Source organism: Erithacus rubecula (genome assembly GCF_903797595.1).
Source record: "Erithacus rubecula genome assembly, chromosome: 1".
Lineage (NCBI taxonomy): Eukaryota > Metazoa > Chordata > Aves > Passeriformes > Muscicapidae > Erithacus > Erithacus rubecula.
In genome coordinates, this window is record NC_136658.1 from 19,157,146 (window position 1) to 19,179,254 (window position 22,109).

General features: G+C 42.0%; 3 protein-coding genes across 5 annotated transcripts in view; all 3 read left to right on the plus strand.

The window, feature by feature from the left end:
• CMSS1 (cms1 ribosomal small subunit homolog) overlaps window positions 1-4,188 on the plus strand; it is a 218,045-nt gene extending 213,857 nt beyond the window's left edge. For all 3 annotated transcript variants that reach the window (XM_079311511.1, XM_079311512.1, XM_079311513.1), the window contains exons 9-10: window positions 117-205; window positions 3,513-4,188. In XM_079311511.1, the coding sequence (XP_079167637.1) occupies window positions 117-205; window positions 3,513-3,596 (173 nt within the window). In that variant the 3' untranslated portion in view covers window positions 3,597-4,188. The remainder of the gene's footprint in view (window positions 1-116; window positions 206-3,512) is intronic.
• Window positions 1-22,109, plus strand: part of COL8A1 (collagen type VIII alpha 1 chain) — a 386,313-nt gene that overhangs the window by 46,830 nt on the left and 317,374 nt on the right. The gene's annotated exons all lie outside the window — the stretch shown is intronic.
• Window positions 4,347-14,110, plus strand: LOC306804590 (cell cycle control protein 50C-like). Its single transcript, XM_079311384.1, has 7 exons — window positions 4,347-5,083; window positions 5,881-5,991; window positions 7,143-7,244; window positions 8,620-8,710; window positions 10,790-10,927; window positions 11,895-12,104; window positions 12,838-14,110. The coding sequence occupies exons 1-7, from the start codon at window positions 4,871-4,873 to the stop codon at window positions 13,026-13,028; spliced, it is 1,056 nt and encodes a 351-aa protein (XP_079167510.1). The 5' UTR covers window positions 4,347-4,870; the 3' UTR covers window positions 13,029-14,110.

Below are 22,109 nucleotides of genomic sequence, written 5' to 3' on the forward strand. Positions count from 1 at the left end.
AGTGTTCAAAGATTAGTTTCCTTGGAAACAGACAGCAAAAGATGTAAAAGCCAAAAACCATTTTGATAAATACATGTCATATAATCTTCATAGTGAGATTTATGTTACCTTTTTAGATGCCCTGTGCTTGAACTCCACAAAATATATGATTCTGGATTGGAACTGGAGAGATCAGAAACTAAGGAGAATGGTGGACATCCCTGAGGTATTGTATCAGAACCTGTATATATTATATTCTGTGTATTCATTACTTTTTTTGTAGTTCTCAGGTCTTGGTGATTAAAGTTTTCTTTCTGTAAAGCTGTCTTCAGTGATAAAGGAACACAAAGAAGTTCACATTGACTGAGAAGTCTATACTCTCCAGTCTCAAAATTATCTCCTGGAAGAATTTTTCCTTTGTTGTTGCAAGTCACAGCTGTGATTCTGTGGTTGTGCTGTGACTTTCCCCTGTTTATGCTCAATGGATGTTCTACCTGTCCCCAGGAAGTTCCCTCAGTGGGAGGGCTTTGTACAGAGTCCTGGACCTCAGCAAATGAGACAATCACCAACTGTATGAAGTTCAACAAAGGAAACTGCCATATTCCGCACCTGGGATGGGGCAGAATCCCCTGGTTGCACAGACAAACCTGGGAATGAGATGCTGGAAAGCAGCTCTGTGAAAAGGGATCCCTGGAGGGGAACCCTGGGATTCAATGGAAAGTTGAACCTGAGCCAGCATTGCCCTGGAGCCAGGAGGGCCAACCCTGTCCTGGGGAGGCATCAGGCACAGCATCACAGCCAGGCAGGGGAGGGGATTGTCCTGCTCTGCTCTGAGCTGGGGCAGCCTCACCTTGAATTTTGGTCACAACATAAGGATATAAAGCTATTAGAGAGTATCCATTGTAGGGTAATGAGGATGGAGAAGGGCCTGGAGGAGGAGCCGTGTGAGGAATGACTGAGGTCACTTGGGTGTGTTCAGCCTGGAGGAGGCTGAGGGGAGAGCTCAGTGCAGTTACAGCTTCTTGTGAGGGTGAGAGCAGGGGCAGGCACTGATCTCTGCAGTGACCAGTGACTGGAATCGAGGGAGTGGCCTGGAGTTGTGTTAGGGGAGGTTAAAGTTGCATATTAGCAAGAGGTTCTTCACCCAGAGGGTGCTTGGGCACTGGAACAGGCTCCCCAGGGAAGTGGTCACAGCACCAGCCTGACAGAGTTCAAGAAGTGTTTGAACAGTGTTCTCAGGCACAGGCTGTGACTCTTTGGGTGTCTTGGGCAGAGGCAGGAGTTGGACTTGATCCTTGTGGGTCCCTTCCAACTCAGTATATTCTCTGTGCTTCAGTGAAAAGTTTCCTTAAAAACTAAACAAAGCTATGGCCAAACATCTACCTTTCTCCACCTGAGAGTAAGATAACATCATAAGAGTAAATCTACATACAGTTCTCTTGGCTTTTTCTTTTCTTTCTTGGGTTTTTTTTTTGTGTTTTTTTGTTTTATTTTGACAAGAGGTAGGGTACAAACAACTTAGAGCCATCCATCATTTGTACACTCCTAAAATAATTCCCAATTCTTTCCAGTTCTGTAATCCAACTTTTATATTTCTTGCTGTATCAAGCTATGTTTACAGTATTTTGTGGGGTATCACCTATTTCTAGTCAGATGAAGAGGCAGTTTCCTCTATTAATGCTTGTTAGAAAACTCTCAATTTTCTTCAGTGTCTTCAGGTTTTGGACATTTAGAGCAGGCCATACATACAAAGAATGTCCAGGGAAAATGACTTCTTTTGCATATAGACATTAAGCTGTTTCATAATTGAAACAAATTATCAGTCCTTAATCCATCTATGTACTTGTCTAAATATTTGAATGTGCTGCATTTTACAGCCCCACATACACAAAACAAAAAAAAAAAAAATACATTGAAGAAATGAAGTAGCAAAAAAAACCAAACCTGCCTTTGATTTTTTTGGAGGCAAGGAGGCTCCCTCTTGTGGTTAATACATAAAGCTCTTTTTTATATGGTGCTTGCATTTACCTGTAAGTTTTTAAAGAACAGAAAACATGAAATCACAGGCAGTACAGTACAAAACCACAGCCAGTGCAAAACATGTTGATGGCAGTGGGATGGATTTTTAAGTCATCAGAAGTCAGTAATCAGAAGCCAATATCCATAAAGTAGACCATACATGATCCACCTCCAAAAAATTAAGATTATGTGGCCAGTATTTCATTGGGCCATATTTTCATTGGGCTATTGCAAACCTCAACTATACCTTTCAGCTCATTGTAGGCAGCATCATAGCAGTTCTGTGTCTACCTAGAAATACAGGCCAAAAGTTGTGACTTCCAAGTCTATTCTATTAAGGCAAAATCATAAGCCTATCTTAGCATTAAAAGTTAAAGTTTAGTTCAACTTAAATCCAGGTAAGTAAGAATATTACACCATCATATATTGTGTTAGCGTAGCAATAGATATTTATGTGTGATGAAAGAATAGTGAATATATAATTACAGAAAAGTCTTCAAACTGCCCTTGACTCAGGTAACACATCATAGAGGGAGGTTTTTGACACTGGAGTTTTATAAGTGGATATCTTACAAGTATTTATCTCACTGCAGACATCAGGCAGATTCCTTAAAGTTAGGTGTAAGGAATATCAACAGCAAAACACCCAAAAAAGTTTTGGTCATAAGGTATCTTAACACCACATATAAATCAATGGGATATTCTAGCAACTTTTGGTCTTCAAATATGGAATACAGTCTTAGCCAGCTTTTCTGATTGAAAATATGCTAAGTTTCAGACTTCATGAAAACAAAAGGTTTGTGAGAAATGGACTTGTGATGGAAAGTCACAAGTGAGCCTTTGTATAGCACATCCAGTCTGAAATTGAGGCTGGCTGGGCTTTCTTACTTCATTTGTTCCTCTGCAAAGTGGAAGCATGAAAGAATATAATCCTGAGAGAAAACCTACTAACAATTTATTTGCAAGTGGTAAGAGAGAGCTATAAGGAAACTGTGGACTAGCCATGATAAAGAATCTTGTGTTCCCTCTGAAATATGTAGTCACTATTTGTTCTGTACTACATTTGCTTTATCTTTAGATAAGCCATAAGCTCCAGCCGTATCAGTGTCATAAACCAAAGTACTTTGTAAGCAGCACAGGCAGACCTGACCTTCATGCTCACTTTCATTCAGGTGTCTCAGACACAGACAGGGCTGTGCCTGTTGCACTGCTCTTGATCTGCTTTATACCATTTCTTACTCTGGAAAAATCCTGCAGGGATTCTGCAGCCCAGGATGGGCCTTTTGCTGTGATGAGCTTTATCAACTCTGCCAATGACAACCTTTCTGAAGCCATGTGAACTTCAGGACTGCAGGGCAAATGATGGGTATTTTAAAAAATGGAAACCTTCCAGAGGACCTTATACAGGAATTGCTTCTTTAATTTCTAGTCCTGTAGTAGGATGCCTGAGTAAATAAACAATGGTATCATTATCAGTAACTTTTTATGCTTTCTTTGATTTTTGTTTTCTTCAGATAAAGAAAGAAACAATTGACCTATTGGAGAAGAGTATTATAAAGCTGTGCAGAGATGGATCTGTGAAGCTGGGACTCTTTTAATGAGTTTACCAACAAGGAAGTAATTTGCAGCTGCATTTTACTATTATCCTGCCTGCAACTGAATTTTGACTTTTCAGAGTCTCAACACAGAAGGCACATTGCAATTTTTTTCTGAGATTTCTTTTAATAAAAACCCAGAAGTTTTGTTTGTAGTTCTAGTATTATTTTTATTGCAGGAACAATGCAATGTTATACTGAAATCAGAGTTACACTACTTTCACCTGCCAGATTTACTACTATCTGTCACTAGTAAGACTGAAGATGAGCAGACATGGATGTGAAAGTCTTTGCACAGCTCAGTTTTCTGTTCCCTCCCTGTGCTGTTCCAAATGAGACACATTTTTCTCATGAAAGTGGTAACGTAGTTCTTGCCCTCGGGCATCTTTGAAAAAGTTGTATGAATTTCAGAAACGTGTTAAAAAGGTATTTCCCACCTATCTGTTCTAGAGCTGGCCAAATGCTGCTTTTTGCTTTTACATGATAAATTATCTGTATATTATACTGAGATTTTATTTTGGTTAAACTGTTCAAGTGTGCAAAAAGTATTCTTATGTTTGTCCATTTAAATTAAAATGAGGTGATCTCTGGGTGATTCTTTTGTTGTTGTGGATAGCAGGGAATGGATGGATTCTTTTTCAGAGAATGAGATTAAAAGAGATGAGGAAATCATCAGTATCTCGGAAAGCCATTGATCCAAACTAGATATTTTAAAAATGAGTTGTCCTTCTATAATAAAGAACACACAACCTTTTTGCAACCTTTAATTGCATCTCAGTCAATAGCAATGAATATAATAGGCTAAGAAGATTGGTTTGGTCTTCCAAAGCAATGTTCTTTGTCCAGAGAAATCCAGTGCAACTGAAGTAGAACTCCTTTCATTGTATGCCATGCCTGTTAGCTGAGCTGCTCTGGAAGTGAAGGGAGAAGAAATAATGCATCTGAAATGACACAGAAATTCCAGTATAGCTGACAGTATCCCTGCAAATAAGTCATAATGAATCCTAGTGAGCTGTGGGGTAGGAAAAAGTTTTTCCAGGAGAAAGGAACTGGACACCCTGATCAAAGTACACTATCACTTGATTGGTACAAGCTGATCATGGGGATCCAGGCACAAATACAGAAAACAAGGAAGAGAGAGATCTAGTTAATAAGTAATTCCTCACCATAATGCAAGTTTGAACAAAGAATACAGTCTCCCAACAATAGGCAGTATCTCAGCTGAAACACTCTCCAGCACAAGGATATTATTCCTTTCTCTCACCAAGAAGAAGAAAATGGAAAACAAGACAAGTTTTCTTCCTAGAGAAGGAGAAGCCCAACCTTCCAGGTGTCCAGATAACAGTGCATTCAAACAGCAGAGGCTGCCAGCTTGGAAGCCCCAGCTCACCATTGCATCTGTGCTCTCCTGCTTCTTTTTGACAGGGGCATTCTGCCTCACTGTGGGAGTCTGCCTTGTCCTGTCTTCAAACAGCGTCAGAGAAATACAGGTTGGTTTGGGAGTGGTGTTCTTTGATATTCTGTAAAGAAGAAGCCAGGCCAGATTTGGAGAGTAAAGGCTTTGAGGTTTTGCTTCCAAATAAAGATGGCTTCATGCCTTGGACATGTGTCCAGCAACTGGTATTCCTGTGAAAATCTTCAGAGGCAGTTGGCCATCAATAAAGTCAGAGTACTGGGTGATTAACTGGGTGGTAATATCTGAAATATGAGTGATAATTGCTGCCACTGGCTGCCAATACCAAAATGTCATTATTTTCTGGGGTTTTGAAGGGAAATGAGCAAATCCCTCAGAGTGTTTAACACTGTAAGAACAGACATGTTTGCTGGGGCAAAATCTTGAAATACAGGGAGCCTTAATGCTTAAATCCCTCCTGCAGAAAAGACCTGTGGTGTTGTGAATAGCCTCCTGTTTGTAGCCAACACTCAGCACTACAGCCAGGCTGCTCAGAGGGGGTGGTCCATGATGCATGTGGGGATTTGTCAGGCATTACATGGTCAGCCAGCCCAAGGTGCAGAAGTGTTCTTCATCAGCACTCCTTTGCTGAGGAGCAGATGTGAAAATTATGCAACAGTCATCAAAAGGCTCTAAACCAGCTTTAAACTAGCGATAAGTTTTGTGGTTGTTCATTGAGGCCAAGTCATCGCTTTGCCTCTTCATTTTCAACAATGTTTTTGGCAATCCAGAGTCACTTAGAAGAGCAGCTCTGAGAAGCCTAGGACCTAAAACACTAACCTTTTCCTATGGGCATGTCCTTTGTTACAATATACTTGTTCACTTCTCTGACAGATAAATTATTCAGATAAATGCTCAAACTGTACAAAGCTCCGTGAAAATTCCTCTAACTGGAATAAGGAATGCCACTGTTCTGTTAATTTCACGCTGAAGGAAGATATACTGGTAAGTGGCTGCAAAAAAACCCAGCTCACGTTGCTGCATACCACCAGTTATTTATCCCTAAATGATAAAAGAGTAATTTTGTTCTGTAGAGCTCCTGACTAAATTTGCTTTGTACTTTTCAGAGCATGCAATGCTCAAAATTGTACACTTTTGCCTTTGTTGTTCATTTTGCTATTTAAAACCAAGACCAGGCTCCTTGGTTGGGAGATGTCCAAGGAGAAGAAGGGGGTGGAGGAAATGGTGTTTGAATGTGGAGGTGACCTCTCTCTGTATCTCTCTGACTCAGTGGCAAAGCTTGCCCTTGCCCTTGGGTTGGTTGTTGCTGCCCTGATAAGCTCTCAAGTGAGAAGGGAATCTGAAGCTCTGACCACTTTACATAAGTAGACCCCTGTAGTCATTTTTACAAGGGTTGTGCTGCTAATCCCCAAGGTCCTTGAAATAGTTCAAGTCTAGCAATGTGATTCTAAAGTTTCTTTCAGAAAAAGTATCCTTCATTTCCTGCCTTAAACTACCAGGTCATGTTGTTGAGACTATTAAAATGCTTCATGTTCTGCCAAAGAGATCTTATACTTAATACTGAATAAATGATCCCTTAAAATTACAGTGCAATTTAAAGTCACTTTAGGATTCTTCAGTATTGAGAAGGCTGTTAAAAAACTTTGTAATTCTTCAGATTACAGTGATGTTTGAGATGAGAAGTTAATTTAGCTGAGTAATGGGTTTTTTATAGTTGCATAATTACGTTCCTGCATGATTTACCTATCTAGCATTCTCCTTTTAATGTGAAGGGGTTTGTGCACCTTCTTTTATAGAAAATGAGTGCCTGTCACTACTATATGATTCATAATCATTGGAAGTTCATGGCCAGTGATGCCATCTTGAGTAAAATAATTATCAGTCATTTTTATTTTAGGTTTTGTTTCATTATTTAAATTATGCTTAATTTTGTGCCAAAACATAAAAACTTGCAGTAAGGGTAAAGATTAGATTCTAGCCCATGACACTGTATTGCTTAGAGTGTAGTTAAAAACATTTTAATATAAGTTAAGTATTCTCTTCCCCTCTTTCTTAGCAAGTAATAGGATTTCTCATTGCCTTCATGAACTCTCCTTATTGAAGGACAGTATTGAAGGTTTGTCCTTGGATTCTAGGGTGATGTTTTTATGTACTATGGTCTGGAAAACTTCTATCAAAACCACCGTCGATACGTGACATCAAGAAGTGACGCCCAACTGTTGGGCCGAAATGTAAATGTAAGTTTTCTTTTTATGTTGTGACACCAGCAGCACTTCCAGCAGGTGTGCCTTTGACCATATGGAGAGCTAACTAGGCAGAACTGTAAGTGTGTTTAGGTGGCTCTAGGGAGTAATAAAGTACAGATTTTCAGTGTTTGGTCCTGGCTGTTATGCTTGTTAGGGCCATTATGTCTAATAAGTTAGTAAGGTTGAGGGGGGTAAATAAAATATGTCAGTCCTGTCTTGCAGCTCTCAAACCTGCACCTTGTAGTGCAGATTAGAAATAAATTATCTTTTTCAAAAAAATATACAGGAAGCTTTTCCTTCTTGTGTTGTTCAGTCTTCTTAACCAGAAGTGTTTTAAGCTGTGCTTTTATTACAGGGTTAGGGAATTAAGTTATTCTGAATCTATAGTTTTGCCATCTGGCTTTGGAAGTGGGCAAGGAGCCGGAAAAGGTTTGTCCTGAAATAAGTGGTCATGTGGCATTTTAAGTATGCAATTTAGAGGTCTAAGGAGGGAGTAGACAGCATCACCTGCAGTAGACCTGCTTAAGGAAATGAGAATGCAATCATGACATTCAGATTCTTTTACTTACAAATCTAAAGCATATTTTCTTTGGCTTAAAAGTAGCATTTTTTAATATACACATAGTTCACGTGTCCTTTCAGTATATATGATGGTTGTGCCATGATAGTCTATTGCTTCTATAAAATGCTTCTTACAACTCTCCAGACATGTTCCTCATTTCTATAAAATGCTTCTTACAATTTCTCCAGGTGTCCTGTCAGCTTGTTTGTTTGCATCCAGATGCAGCTGCTTTTGGCTTTTGTGCTGATCAGATACACAGCTTATTGGAGTTGAAAATGTTTCTATGTTGAAAACTTAAGATTTATAGTTTCCTATAAAATGGGATAGGAAAGATGTGATAAAGCTGAGGTGGACTTCTGTTTTTCATTCTGTATCTTCATACATCAAGATTTGCCCTTGTTGAACTGCAGTAATGTGGCCAACTGTATCTGCAGTTCTCCAGCACTAATGCAGCCCAGGCCAGAATTTAAAAAAAGGAAAAATAAGATATTCTAGGGTAAGCTGAGGCTTCACTAGAACATTTTTAGCTGTAGCTATTTTACAATAGCAGATCCCCAAACCTGTTTTTGTAGTCTGTAGCTTGCAGGCTGGCAGCAGAATTTGGGGAAGATCTTAAGTGTCTGTGCCTAGAAATGAGAGGTGTTCCTGAACTACAGACCCCTTCATTTGGATGTCTCTCTAATGTGACCAGAAGGTACTGGAGACTTAATTGTTCAGTGGCTTTTCAGAAGGCATGGGAGGACACCAGCAAGTTGAAAGCAAGCCCTGTGTCTGTGCCTGATGGTTGTGTGCCCTTGACTGCAGATCCAGAGGAGCAAATGCGCGCCCTTCAGCACCTACAGGAACGGGACCCCCATGTCGCCGTGCGGGGCCATTGCCAACAGCATCTTCAATGGTACGTGGGCACCTCCCTCCACCTTATGGGGTCCCTCTGGACACTGTTCCCTTGCCCCAGGCCAGGGGAGACCTGGTGCTGCAAGGTCTCTTCTTTCTCCCACCAAAAGGGTTTATTTGGCTGTGCTGCTCTGTGAGTGCAGGGCTCTTACTGTAAACTTGTTTGGAGGGAGACTCCTTCCAAACTCCAAACTCCCTTGTTTGGAGGGAGATTTCTCATTTTATAAGGCCCTCTTCCATGTGAGTATACAGCAGGAGTGAGGAATTTAGGCCCTCTTGAAATAAAGAACAAGCATACAACAGATTTCATGTACTTCCTTGCTAAAAGCACATTCTCATACAGTGATGAGAGAGCCCAGATTTTGCCTTCTCACAATTATGTGCTTAGAAGGAGGGATTCTCCACATTAGTTTTGGATCAATGTGGTTCTATTTTTGTTCTTAGAATGCTGGAAGCACACATAGTCTTAATTTGATTCTGGATCTGATCTTTGTAGTAACCTAGTGGGCATAATCTGCTTATGAGTACACTTGGGAGATTTCAGAGTGTATCTTTGGAAGGAAAAGCAAAACAAAAACTAAACAACAACAAAAAAAAAACCCTGTACAGACTCTTCTCCACCACCTCATCTTTTTTCGTGTTCCAATTTCTACTACTCCCTGTACCCTTTTTTAAACCTGTTCCATGCAGCAGGTTTTGGCAAGGCAGCAGCTTTTTTCCAAGCAGCTGAGCCACCCACACCAGGGGACTTGTGAAAGCCAGTTGCATTCAGTAACTTCTAGATCCACTTGATTTTTGTCTGCCTGTGCACCCACCTGCTGCCCTGGAAGTGTGATTTACTGGGCTGGGCTCAGACCTAGGCCAGCAGAGCCCAGCTGTGTGCAGCCCACGCTCTTCTGGAGCATGTGAGGTAGAGAAAAAATGAGCAACTGAGCAGGCAGAGCTCAGAGCATTGCAACTGCTGTTAATGAAGTGGTGACAAATAGCGGGGGATGTGGTGGGCCACAGAAGGATCACTTCCCCAGAAGAATGTGTCTGAGCTTTAAGGAGCTGTGTGAACACAAGTTTTGTAGAAGGAAACAAAATAAGTATGTTTTCATTGATGCTTATGCAGCTGAGTTGTGCTTTTCATGTTTCCTAAAAGGCAACCCCTTCCCATCTCTATCATCTGATTGTCCCTGCCCATCATCCCATCGGCTGCCCAGGGGTTTACAGAGCTGTTAATGACTCCTAGAATGCTTTTGCCTTATGTTAAACTAATCTCTGTAGGAAAACAGTAATGGATAAAAACAAGTGATCTTCACCCACTGAAATTGGATGGCATGGCTAAGCACAATTTTAACTGAATGGTTTTTGATTGAAGGAAGTGTTTGTGTCCAAGTTGGTAAGCAAGCTCTAATTGGCATAAAACTAAAGCAATTTATTTTTCTAAGGACTGTATTCCCTTGACTGTGCTTTTACCTCTACCCTAGACCCTGAAAACACATCATGTATAGCAAAGTTTCGGGGCAATTATCAAAGAAATTCTTGGAAAAACTAACTTCTGTAACTTCTACAGTAGCTTCTGTAACTAGCTAGAGAGCTCAAAAAACAAACTTCAGTGTGGGTGTACTAGAGAAAAGATTGTTAAAAAATATTAATATAATTTTGTAACTCTCTGCTTGTACCAACAAAGCAATTCATCACTGAAGTTTTTAAACTGTCCCGTTTATGAAGGCAGATTCAGCTGGGATGTAGTGGATCATCTTGGAACTCATTCTTGCAGGCAGCTGTGTTAGTCCTGGGTATTTGCAAAGAAGTGAGGTCCACAGGAGTTGGTGGACATGAGGAATGTGCACAATGTACACAGGGACTGGTAGGAAATGTTCAGGCTTTAAAACTTCAGAAGTTCTAAGACTCTGGTACCTTAATTATTCTTGTGAAATGTGCAGTGCTCCATATACATAATGAAACTTTTCCCAGGATGTTCAGGTTTTCTATCCACTTGAAAGATGCTTCGATGTGATGGTTTTTTGTTAGTCATGCTGGCAGTTAGAATGATTGTCTGACTCACAGATGTTGCATACTGTATTCCCTGCAGATACTATTGATCTTTTTTACAAACGTAATTCATCTGTGATTCAAGTGCCACTGCTGAAGACTGGAATCAGTTGGTGGACAGATAAAAATGTGAAATTTCGTAATCCTGAGTCATACAATCTCTCTTCTGCATTTGCAGGTAAGAATGGTTCTGCTGGTGGTCCTTACTTTTCAATGACTTCCCTATCTCCCCCTATCTCCCATTCTGAGAATAATCATCTTTGGGAGAAATATCTCCCAAAGCAAGTTAAAGAAGCAACTTTAGAGGGTGACTGAGAGCTGTAGGCACCTTTAGCCAAAATAACACCTTTTTACCTTTTAATCAGTGACTATAGAAATTGAGAGGAAATGGTTTTGGAAGACTCAAGTTAGCCCCCATCAACACCTTTCTTTGTACTTTCTTGTAATGCTTAATCTGTCCAGCTAAAGCAAGGATGTAGTTGCTTTTTTTTTTTTTTCCTGTTGAAAACATCTGTGAAGGAGAATTGCATGTCCATCTTTCCTCCTTGCCTTTGCAGATTGTTGGGCAGTTGTGAGACATGAGAGGCTGCCTTTGTCACTAGTTGTTTCAGACGTGTTTCCTCGGGCTGTTTCCTTGTTATGGTCGATCTCTGTTGAAGTGGGGCTAAAAGCTAGCTGTGGTGGATCAGGGCAGTGCTGTGCTGGGTGCAATGTGCAGGAGTTGATTATATGTATAGTTTTCATGGGACAGATTCTAAATGTCTTAGGCTGTGCCATTAGACTGCAGAAAGGTGCCTTTCTTGTTGTACAGGAATATATTAATGTGTAAAAATGAAGATGAGCTCCTCATTGTAGAGAGCATGTTGCTTGCTGAGGAGACTAGAATCCAAAAAAAAAGCATTTTCACTTGTGTAAGTCACTGTTTTTCCTGTACTTGAAGGTTCTATAGTGTGGCAGCCCCTGGGTACTGTTAATTCATGTTTGAGGTGACATGCTTGGAGATGCTGTTATCTGGCATATATATCATTTTGGACAGCGTCTTATGTCTCTTCCAGTTCTCTTATTCTGTGTTGTTTGTGTGAGGCCCAGAATCTCGGCCAGCACTCTTTACCGGGAGTTTTTCCTGCTTTGTCTCTTGTGCCCAGGGACAGCCAGACCCCCGTACTGGCAGAAGCCAGTGTACCTGTTAGACGAGGAGGATGAGCGGAACAATGGCTTTGTGAACGATGACTTCATTGTCTGGATGCGGGTGTCGGCCTTCGCCACCTTCAGGAATCTGTACCGGCGCCTCAGGCGGGTCCGGCACTTCACAGAGGGGCTGCCGGCGGGGAATTACACATTCCGGATCGCCTACAGTATCCTTCGGCCCCCTGAGGCTGCTGCGGGGTCCAGGAGACGGAGGGGTTGGATTGGGTGGGAGCTGGCAGAGAAGCCCTGCAGAGCAGCCCTGTCAGCAGAGCCCTCGGAGGGATTTGCGCACTGGCAGGAGCTTTGTGCTGGTCCCACAGTGAACTCTGCTGACTAAAGCGCTGCTTTTGTCAGCAGGAGTTATGTCAGCGTGGCCATCAGTTTCTCTCTCAGCTGATAGAGATGTGGTTTACATGCTCTGTCATGGTTTTATTCTGAAAGCTTCCATGGGAGGTAGGAAAGGCAAACTCATTTAACATTCTGGCTACAACATATTAGGTAGAGGTGAGCATTTACCCTCACAGAGACTATGTGGAGTATCATGATAAACTTCCAAAGGGCCCATTTTCAACTGAGCTTTCATAGCAAATTAATGCAGTAGCAGTCCTATAAATTATTAATCTGAAATTTACAATGTTTTAAAAAAGGAAGTATTTCCACATGCACACAAAGATTGTATCTAAAATAACTGGGTTTCTTACCACCAGCTGCCTACCACCTCCCAAAAACCAGCTGGGATTTTGTATCCAGAATAGCAGAAACCTCACCAATCAGTTAAAGGAGTTTTGGCAGCGAATGCAGACCTCAAAACCCTTAATGCCTTGGAAAGCTTTTTGAGCATTTAACCACCACTTTCTCTCCTCCTGGAAATAATGTACATCCTTAACATCCTTCTCTCAGATTTCCCTGTCACCAGATTCAAGGGGAGGAAGCATGTGATTCTTTCAACCGTGGTGTGGAGCGGCGGAAAGAACCCATTCCTGGGAATTGCCTACCTGGTTTCTGGCACAGCAGCAACCCTGGCAGGTTTTGTCATAACTGGCATCCACTTAAAGCTCAGGAAAAAGAAAACATACTTTCAGAAGCAGTAAGATTCACCTGACTTTGTGAACAAAGAACAGAAGTGTGCAGTGAACAAAGAAGGTGCAGCACAGGCCTTTCAATCTTGCCCCTGAGCTCTGGACCATTTTCAGTGTCAGGTTTGGTGAGTGTAAGCAAACTGAGGGACAGGGCTATTCCATCATCTGAAACCAAATTTGCCTGGTGTGCCATTCTCATTGATGTATTTGTTTCCTAGGAAACCTATAGTGAGATGAGCTTCAAACAGCAGACAGCAGAAAGGATTAGAATTGGCAAAGAAATTACCTAGTACCAATGTCTGGCCAGAAGTCAGGGTCCATATTAATTACTTACTCAACCCATAATTCAGGCAACATTTCTCTGAACTAAAATGGAACTTTGGATGGGTAAGAAGAGAGGTCTTGATCCAACAAAAAGCTTGAGCAGGTAGAACTTACTGCTAAAATCTGCATGTGGGCCACATACATATGCTGAATGGCTTGGCTTGGGTTTTATATACCTTTTTCAGCTAGGCTGAAAAAAGCAACCAATTTCCATAAGTGACTCACACCAGTATGACATCTGATTTGTGGTTGAATACAGGGCATTTATTAGGAGTTTGGAGTTTATTCAGACCAAATTTATTGGGTTTATCTAGCTACTGAGAGCTGGAGGCATCCAATCACTGATTTGCATTTTTTATGGTTTAATAGAAATCCTAAATAAATAACTCCTTTAATGCAAAATATTTTAGCAGTACCATCTACCTAATTTAACTATTAGGCCAAAATTGCTCTCTTACCTACCCCACCCTTCCATGTGAAAGTTCATAAATTCTTACATGACACAGAATGGTAATTTATTGTCAATAAAATCAAAGCACCAGAAAATCCATCAGTTTAAAGTGAGCACTGCAGCTCATGGATAGGTCCTTCAATTTTCATGTTTCATCTTCAAAATTTTACACATTTAGGACTTATTTCTAGTCTCACAAAATGAAGAAACAGCACTGAAGAGTTTAGGTCAAGCATACCATGGTAAATGCAATTTTTTAAAAATAGCTTTTCTGTTGTAAAAATGCAAGTGGAATAAAACACTTTAATTCCTTTTCTAAGTATTTTGTGTGCCTTGCTTCTCTCCTACAAAGCCTTCTCACTAGAACAAGAAAGAAATCACAGACTGGAGAAGGGCATACCACTGTCAAAGCATCTGTGCCTGCTTTTGGGAGTGTCTGGGGCTGGGCATCTGGTGTTGGCTCCTGCTGAAGGGGTTTGCAGCACAGCAGGTGCAGGTTCCTTGAAGTTCTGCTTTGCAGCAGAGCCATGAGCAGCAGAAGGGAAGCTGCTCCAGTTCCCAGCCCAGCCTGGGAGGACTGTCCTGCCCCACCAATGCTTTGTGCTTTGTGCTGAAAGGTGCCTGACCCCTCTGCTCTTCCTGCTCCAGACCAGTCACCTCCATCCTGAAGCTGTGGAAACAGAGCTCCTGGATTTCAGCCCTTGCACTGGATCTGTCAGGAGCTGTGGAAAAACCCCACCCCTCACTGGGCTGAACAAGACAGACCATGAAGCAGTGCATTAAAAAATGCTTAAGGTCATTAGTCTAAATCACTTTAAACAGTGGGACATGCTCCTAAATCTTTAAAGTTCTTTTGAAAATGTAATCCCATACAGCTCTCTGAAATGCCCTGATGGGATTTCCTGACAAAACTGAATTTATGTTTTCTGGCTCCTACAGAACATAGGAACTTGTTATTTTTCTCTTCCTCTGTCTTTTTTATGTTTGGGGGTTTTCTTCATTGTTTGAGAAACTAACTTTCAAGAAATTATAGGGGTGGTTAAGTCATGATGCAATTGTCACTAATTTCATTTTTTCATTAAGTATTGGTAAAAAATGAGTAAAAGGAGACTGAATAATGACATATATATTTCAGTGAGTCAGTGTCTACCAGGAAGTTATCTAGAAAACACAGCCCAGCAAGTAGTTGTTTGCCCTTTATCTCCCAGAAGTTTTTGCAGGAACCTCTTCTCTTGAAATGTAGATTGTCTTCAAACCCCCCCACAGAGAATACCTGCCTTCAAACAAGGCTTTCTGTTTTTCCAGAAGTTGTCTAAGTCTCTGTTTATAAACCCAAAATCTCATTTTTCATTTTACCACAGCTTTGAACACACCTTTAAAGCTGGTAGCCTCTGAACATGTCCTTGGAAGCTGCTGCTTCAGCTCCAGCTGTTCCTGTTGTTAGCTCTGAGAAGCTCTGCAGTGTCTCTGGTTTGGGATGGTGCTGCCCATACCAGAGCAATGCAATGGCAGGTCTGATTTATTACTCCCAGCAGATGGAATCTCAAAGGGTGGAAAAGAAGTGTTAGCAACCTCCTTATGCTGCCTTTTGTGCCAGCACTGCAGCCACACTGTGGGTCTGCCCCCACGCCAGAGCTGGCACAATTTACCTTCTCAAGAAAGCCTTGCAGGTGTGCTCCTCAGTGCCCACACTGGGAATACTTCTCTATCTATGTGAAATATTTGTTTATTTATCGAATTTTATATTTATGTTTATTGTATTAACTATATCAGCTATATATAATAATATTTATTGTATTTACTATATCATAATATGTTTATGAATTTATTTTAATTTATTGACTATTATATTGAATTTGTTTATGCTGCTGCTGCCTTATTCCCCTTCACGCAGGGGCTGGAACAGAAGTGAGAGGCTGGGCTGAGGGACTGGCCTGACCTAACTGAAAGATGGTAAAAGCCATCATTAACAGCTCCTCATTGTGCCAGCCCCCAGGGGATTGTCCCCTTTTGTCAGCTGCTGATAGCAGCAGGAGGCACGAGTCCAGGCAAATATCCCGTGGGATTTTTAATTAATTTATCCTGGCTATTAGATCATTAGGTCAGTTGGATCAGGGAAACAAACTGAGGTTTGGAGGGCAGAGTTTTGAAGCAACCAGAGTTGTTGCCCTTTTCCTGAGATACAAATTGTATTCAGAATATCTGGAGTGTTATAACCACTATTGTGTCTTTGTGCTACCTTGGCCTTGGAGATTTGATTTTATGAATTAAGATTGTGTCTTGAGTACAGAGGAAAATTTTTAAAAGTGCCTTGGTAAAAATTTCTAAAATAGAATTTTAATTAGCTTATCTATCAAACATGCTTTCACCAATAGTAAGGGGGTTTCTTTTCTCAGAGGGACTGACTTATTTAAACTTGACAATTCAGTGCTATGATGTCTGAGTTTATGATTGCTGAATGACACTAAACTGTACCTGAAAAGTCTTAAGTCAACAGCACCACCACGAGGGCTACAACACTAAGCCATGAAAGAGTAACTGCCATTATTTGTAATATATTGACATATCAAAATTATTAAATGGTTGGTTCCTTTGTTATAGTTACTTAAAGTCTCATCTTGCATCATTGCTGCGTTTTCAGTCCCTTTGAATGAATGAAAAAATGAAATTTTGCAATTTCCTTCATTCTCAACAAAAGAAAGATGCATGTCAGAAATGAGGTTTAGGTTTGGTGAACTGAAATTAATGATATCATAGATACTGACAGTACTAGAAAGTGCATTTTTTCCCCACATCTTTTAACCTAGACCAGATAAATAAAGGAGGACATTATTTATTCAATTTTTTTCTGGGGTGGGGGGGGTGGTTAGTGAATATTTAGTAAATGGAAAATTGGACAGAAGATTCCTGTTAACAGATGTGATCTAAATTAATAAGGTAAAAATGGTCTAAAATAGAAAAGTCAAATGGGATATATGTTTCTGAGGTTTGTTTATGATTTTGAAAATGGTAACTATATGTGGGAACATCTTATGTTTGGTTTTTAACAATGGCAAAAATATCTGAAGGGGATCTTCATCATTATGAAAAATTTACTTGCAATTTAAATCACATTTCTAAATTACAGGGAAGTGTAGGGGACATTTATATTTTAATTTCAAAACTGTTTTAATGGTTTTGGTTGCCAGCTCCTCTTAGGATTAAATTCCATTAATGAATATGACTCTATATCTAGAAAGAGAGACAAAAAAATTAATCAGGTGTTACAGTAGCCCTTCAGTTAGAGAATTTTTCCAAGCCTTTTTCAGGCTTTACAGTCTCATGGATATATGTCCAGTATTTGTCTGCCTCAGGTGGTTTTTCTTTTTCTAATCACAGACGTTTGCTTTCATCTAAAAGTAAAGGGATAAGTCCTTCATATGAAACAGATTAGTATGATCACAGACCTATAGAATCTGTAAAATTAGTTATATGCTGCATCTATTTTATGTTAACAGCTGTATTACATGCAGATTATTAATATTAGTGTTTGGATGGTGTTATTGTAGTGATGCACTGCAGTGTAAAATCTTCCTCTTCTTCCTCTGAGAAATGAAACTCATACAAGAGTAAAGCCAAAGATGGCAGTCCAGGGAAGGGAGGGCTTTGTAAGCTTTGACAATATAAAGAGAGGTTGCAGAGCAATTTGGATTTGAGTTAGATCTAAAAGAGAGCATTTGCTTTTGTCATATAAGAAGGTGCTGTCAATCCTTACTGGGAGCAGTAGGTTTGAAACAACTAATTTGAGAAAAACCTGTAATCACAAAATGAGGGGAACAGCAGAAGGGGAAGAAGCGTTGTTGCTGCTCTTGGGTGTGGAGGCAAAGAAATTTGGCTGAGCTGCTCAGGATGATGGTGTATCCTGTTTCCTGATCTGGAAAGCCCATATGATTTTGAGCAGCAGCCAAGTAAAGTAAAAGTTTCTTGGTTTTCAGTGCAGTCTGAACTACACTGCATAGATTTTGAGCTTAGGTGTTTTGGCTGGGTTCTCTGTAATTGCATTATTCCCTATAATTCCAAGAATAATTTTGTTATGAGGTGGGAGTGCCTTGGGCAGCTGCCTTCAATTTGGTGGTCTCTTGTTTCCAAAAGAGGGATCGTGGAGCATTTTTTGTTCTCCTTTTGGGCCCTACTTTTCTTTGGGTTATGGAAGCCAGGTAGGGGAAGAGTGGGGCTTGTTTTGCTTTTGCTCACATTCATCAATGAATGAAAAAGCATAAGGAGGAAGTAGAAAGACTAAGGAGTATTAGGGAAAGTGAAAGGGACTGGTGGAGTTTCACCCTTCCATCCCTGAGAGAAGCTCACCGGGAGTCAGAGTACTCCCATGCCTCCTATCATCAGGCAAAGGAGGAGACCTGCTGGATGAAGGGGAGTGGAAATGGGTCCCTACTCACAGAGGTAATAAAAATTCCTCCCAACCCCCATCACCCAGCCAGGTGCCATTCCAGAAAAGAAATGAGACCCTGGAACTAGAGGTCAGTCAGATGGCATGGAAGAAAATTACCTGCCCAGTGAGCCTCCCAATCACAATTCATCTGTCAGAGGGATAACCACCTCTTACATCAAAGAGAAATGAAAGGCAGTCATAGTGGGTGACTCCCTTCTGAGGGGATCAGAGGGCCCCATATGTCAAAGGGACCCATCCCACAGGGAGTTCTGCTGCCTCCCTGGGGCCTGGGAATGGGATATCACTGAGAGCCTCCCTGGGCTGATCCAGCCCTCTGATTATGACCCACTGCTGATACTCTAGGCTGGCAGTGATGAGATTGAAAAGAAGAGTGTCAGGGCAATTAAAAGCACTGGGTGGATTGGTTGATGGGGCAGGAGCACAGGTGGTGTTCTGCTCAGTCCCTTCAGTGATGGACAAATGATGAAAGGAACAGGAGAATGCACATTATCAACAAGTGGCTTAAGGGCTGATGCTATTGGCAGAATTTTGGGTTCTTTGATCTTGGGGCAACTTTCACAGCACCTGGCCTGCTAGGGCCAGATTGGCTCCATCTGTCTATCAAGGGCAAAAGGATTCTGGCCTATGAGTTGGAGGGACTGGTTGAGAGGGCTTTAAACTAGGTTTGAAGAGGGAAGGGGATGCAGCTGGGCTGTCTGGAGGCAGACCCAAGGGTGGTAAGCCTGAGTTAGGAGTAAAATCAGCAGCCCAGCTGAGGTGCATGTATACCAATGCACACAGCATGGAACAAAGAAAGAGCTGGTGGCCATGGTGCAACAGCAGAGCTGTGATGTAGTTGCCATCACAGAAATGTGGTGGGACATTGGAGCACTGCTCTGGATGGCTACAAGCTCGACAGGAGAGGGAGAAGAGGTAGAGGTGTGGTTCTTTGTGTTAGGGAGGCTCTCAGTGCCATGGAAATTGAGATTAATGATGATAAAGTTGGTGCCTATGAGTAAGAATTGGGGAAAGGCCAATACGGCTGACATCCTGGTGGGAGTCTGTTACAGACCAGCTAATCAGGAAGAAGAGGTGGATGATTTATTCTGTAAGAGCTGGAGAATGTTTCAATATCACAAGCCCTTTTTCTTTTAGGTGACTTTAACCTGCCAGATCCCTGCTGGGAACTCAGCACAGTAGAGAAGAGGCAGTCCAGGAAGTTCTTAAAGTGTGTGGAGGACAACTCCTTGTGACAGCTGGTGAGTGAGCCTGCCAGGGGAGGGACTGTGCTAGACCTGCTGTTTGCAAACACAGATGGGCTGGTGGGAAATGTGGTGGTTGGAGTCTGTCTGGGGTACAGTGACCATGAAATTACAGAGTTTTCAACATTTGGTGAAAAAAGGAGTGGCATCAAAAAACTGTCACACTGGACTTCCAGAGGGCAGACTTTGGCCTATTCAAGAAAGTTATTTGGAGAGTTCCTTGGGAAGCAGCCCTTAAAAGCACAGGGCTCCAGGAAGGATGGATATGCTTCAAAACAGAAATCTTGAAGGCACAGGAACAGACTGTCCCTGTGTGCCCAAAAATGAGCCAATGAGGAAGATTACTGGCCTGGATGGGCAAGATGCTTTTGAAGGAACTAAGGAAAAAAAAAAAAAGAAGGGTGTACCACCTTAGGAAGGAGGGTCAGGTATCTCAGGAAATGCTTAGGGAGTTGCTAGGTCATGCAGGAAAAAACCAGCAAAATCCCAATTAGAACTCAATCTAGCCACTTCTGTGAGGGACAATAAAAAATATAAGGAAAAGGAAGAACTACTTAATACCTTCTTTCCCTCCGTTTTCAACACTAAGACAGTTTATTCTCAGGATAACTGTGCTCCTGGGTTGGCAGATGGTGTCAAGGAGCAGAATGATGCCCCTGTTATCCAGGAGGAGGCAGCCAGAGACCTGCTGAGCCACTTAGATGCTCACAATGGATGGGACCAGGTGGGATCCATCCCAGGGTGATGAGGGAGCTGGCAGATGAGCTTGCAAAGCTGCTCTCCCTCATTTACCATGAGTCCTGGCTCACTGGGAGTCCCAGGTGACTGGAGCTGGACAGTGTGACACCCATCCACAAGAAGCACCAGAAGGAGGATCCAGGAAACTCCAGGCCTGTCAGCCTGACCTCAGTACCAGGTAATGAACGGAACAGTGCCATCACACAGCACCTGCAGGATGGCCAGGGGATCAGACCCAGCCAGCATGAATTTAGGAGGGACAGGGCCTGTCTGACCTGCCTGATCTCCTTTTATGACCTGCTGACCCACCTGGTGGGTGCAGAAGAGGCTGTGGGTGTTGTGCACCTGAACTTCAGCAAGGCTTTTGACACTGTCTCCCACAGCATTTCCTGGAAAAGCTGGCCACCCACAGCTTGGATAGGAGCACTCTGTGCTGGGTTAAAAACTGGCTGGATGGTTGGGCCCAGAGAGTGGTGGACAGTGCTGCATCCAGCTGGGAATCAGTCACCAGTGATGTTTCTCAGGGGTCTGTGCTGGGGCCAGTTCTGTTCAATATTTTCATTGATGACATGGATGAGGGTATTGAGTCTTTCATTAGTAAATTTGCAGATGACACTAAGTTGGGAGCATGTGTTGATCTGTTGGAAGATAGGAGGGCTCTGCAGAGACCTGGAACAGTTGGATGGATGGACAGAGTCCAATAAGATGAAGTTTAATAAGTCCAAGTCCTGCATTTTGGCCACAATAACCCCCTGCAATGCTATAGGCTGGGGATGGTGTAGCTGGACAGTGCCCAGGCAGAAAGGGACCTGGGGGTGCTGATTGATGGCAGGCTGAACATGAGCCACCAGTGTGTCCATGCGGCCAAGAAGGGCAATGGCCCCTGGCCTGTGTCAGGAACAGTGTGGCCAGCAGGAGCAGGGAGCTCATTCTTCCCCTCTGCTCAGCACTGGTGAGGTCACACCTTGAGTGTCCAGTTCTGTCCCCTCAGTTTAGGAAGGATGTGGAGACACTTGAGCACATCCAGGGGAGGGAACGAGGCTGGTGAGGGGCTTGGAACACAAACCCTGTGAGGAATGGCTGAGGGAGCTGGGGGTGTTCAGCCTGGAGAAAAGGAGACTCAGGGGTGACCTTGTCACTCTCTACAACCTCCTGAAAGGTGGCTGTAGGCAGGTGGGGGTTGGTCTCTTTATCCAGGCAGGACTGACAGAACCAGAGGACACTGTCTTAAGCTGCACCAGGGGAAATTTAGGTTAGACATCAGGAAAAAATTCTTCACTGAAAGGAGTCTAAAAAAGACTGGATGTGTCACTTTGTGACATGGTTTAGTTGATGAGGAAGTGTTAGGTCATGGGTTGGACTTGATGATCTCAAAGGTCTTTTCCAAACTAGATCATTCTATAATTCTGTAAAAACAGCTCATACTCTGGAATACTTCTATTTCAGAAAGTTCTAACTAAAATAACTAGTATTTACTGAGTATGTACTATGTATTCTGTGAGCAAAAACACACAGCATGAAACAAGATGAAAAGAGGCTCTTTGGTTATACTCCTATGCAATTGCAGCTATTGTCACTTGGCAGTAAAGTGCCTAAAATAATCCCTCTCAAACTGAAACAATTATAAAAGCCTGTGAAGAAAATGAGGTTTTCTACTGTGTCAAACCCAGCTACCCAAAGTTATTTGCTTTTTTCCCTGTGGCAGTTCCTGTCTGTAATGAAGACTGTTGCTTTACCAGTTATAATACCAGAGGATTCAGGGTTTAAGATTATGTTAAAAGGTCCTGAGATTTCTCAGATAGCCCAGGGATTCATATAAGTTATCTCTGGGCTGTATAATTAGTGACATTAGACAATGAACCTGAAAACACTGGATGTGTCCAAGAAACTGG

Bases quoted from the DNA above. Each gene is read 5' to 3' on its own strand.
- LOC306804590 (XM_079311384.1), top strand. From the start codon at position 4,871: ATGGAAAACAAGACAAGTTTTCTTCCTAGAGAAGGAGAAGCCCAACCT. The intron at 5,084-5,880 runs GTTGGTTTGGGA...CTTCTCTGACAG, and splicing joins ACAGCGTCAGAGAAATACAG to ATAAATTATTCAGATAAATG. The intron at 7,245-8,619 runs GTAAGTTTTCTT...CCTTGACTGCAG, and splicing joins TGTTGGGCCGAAATGTAAAT to ATCCAGAGGAGCAAATGCGC.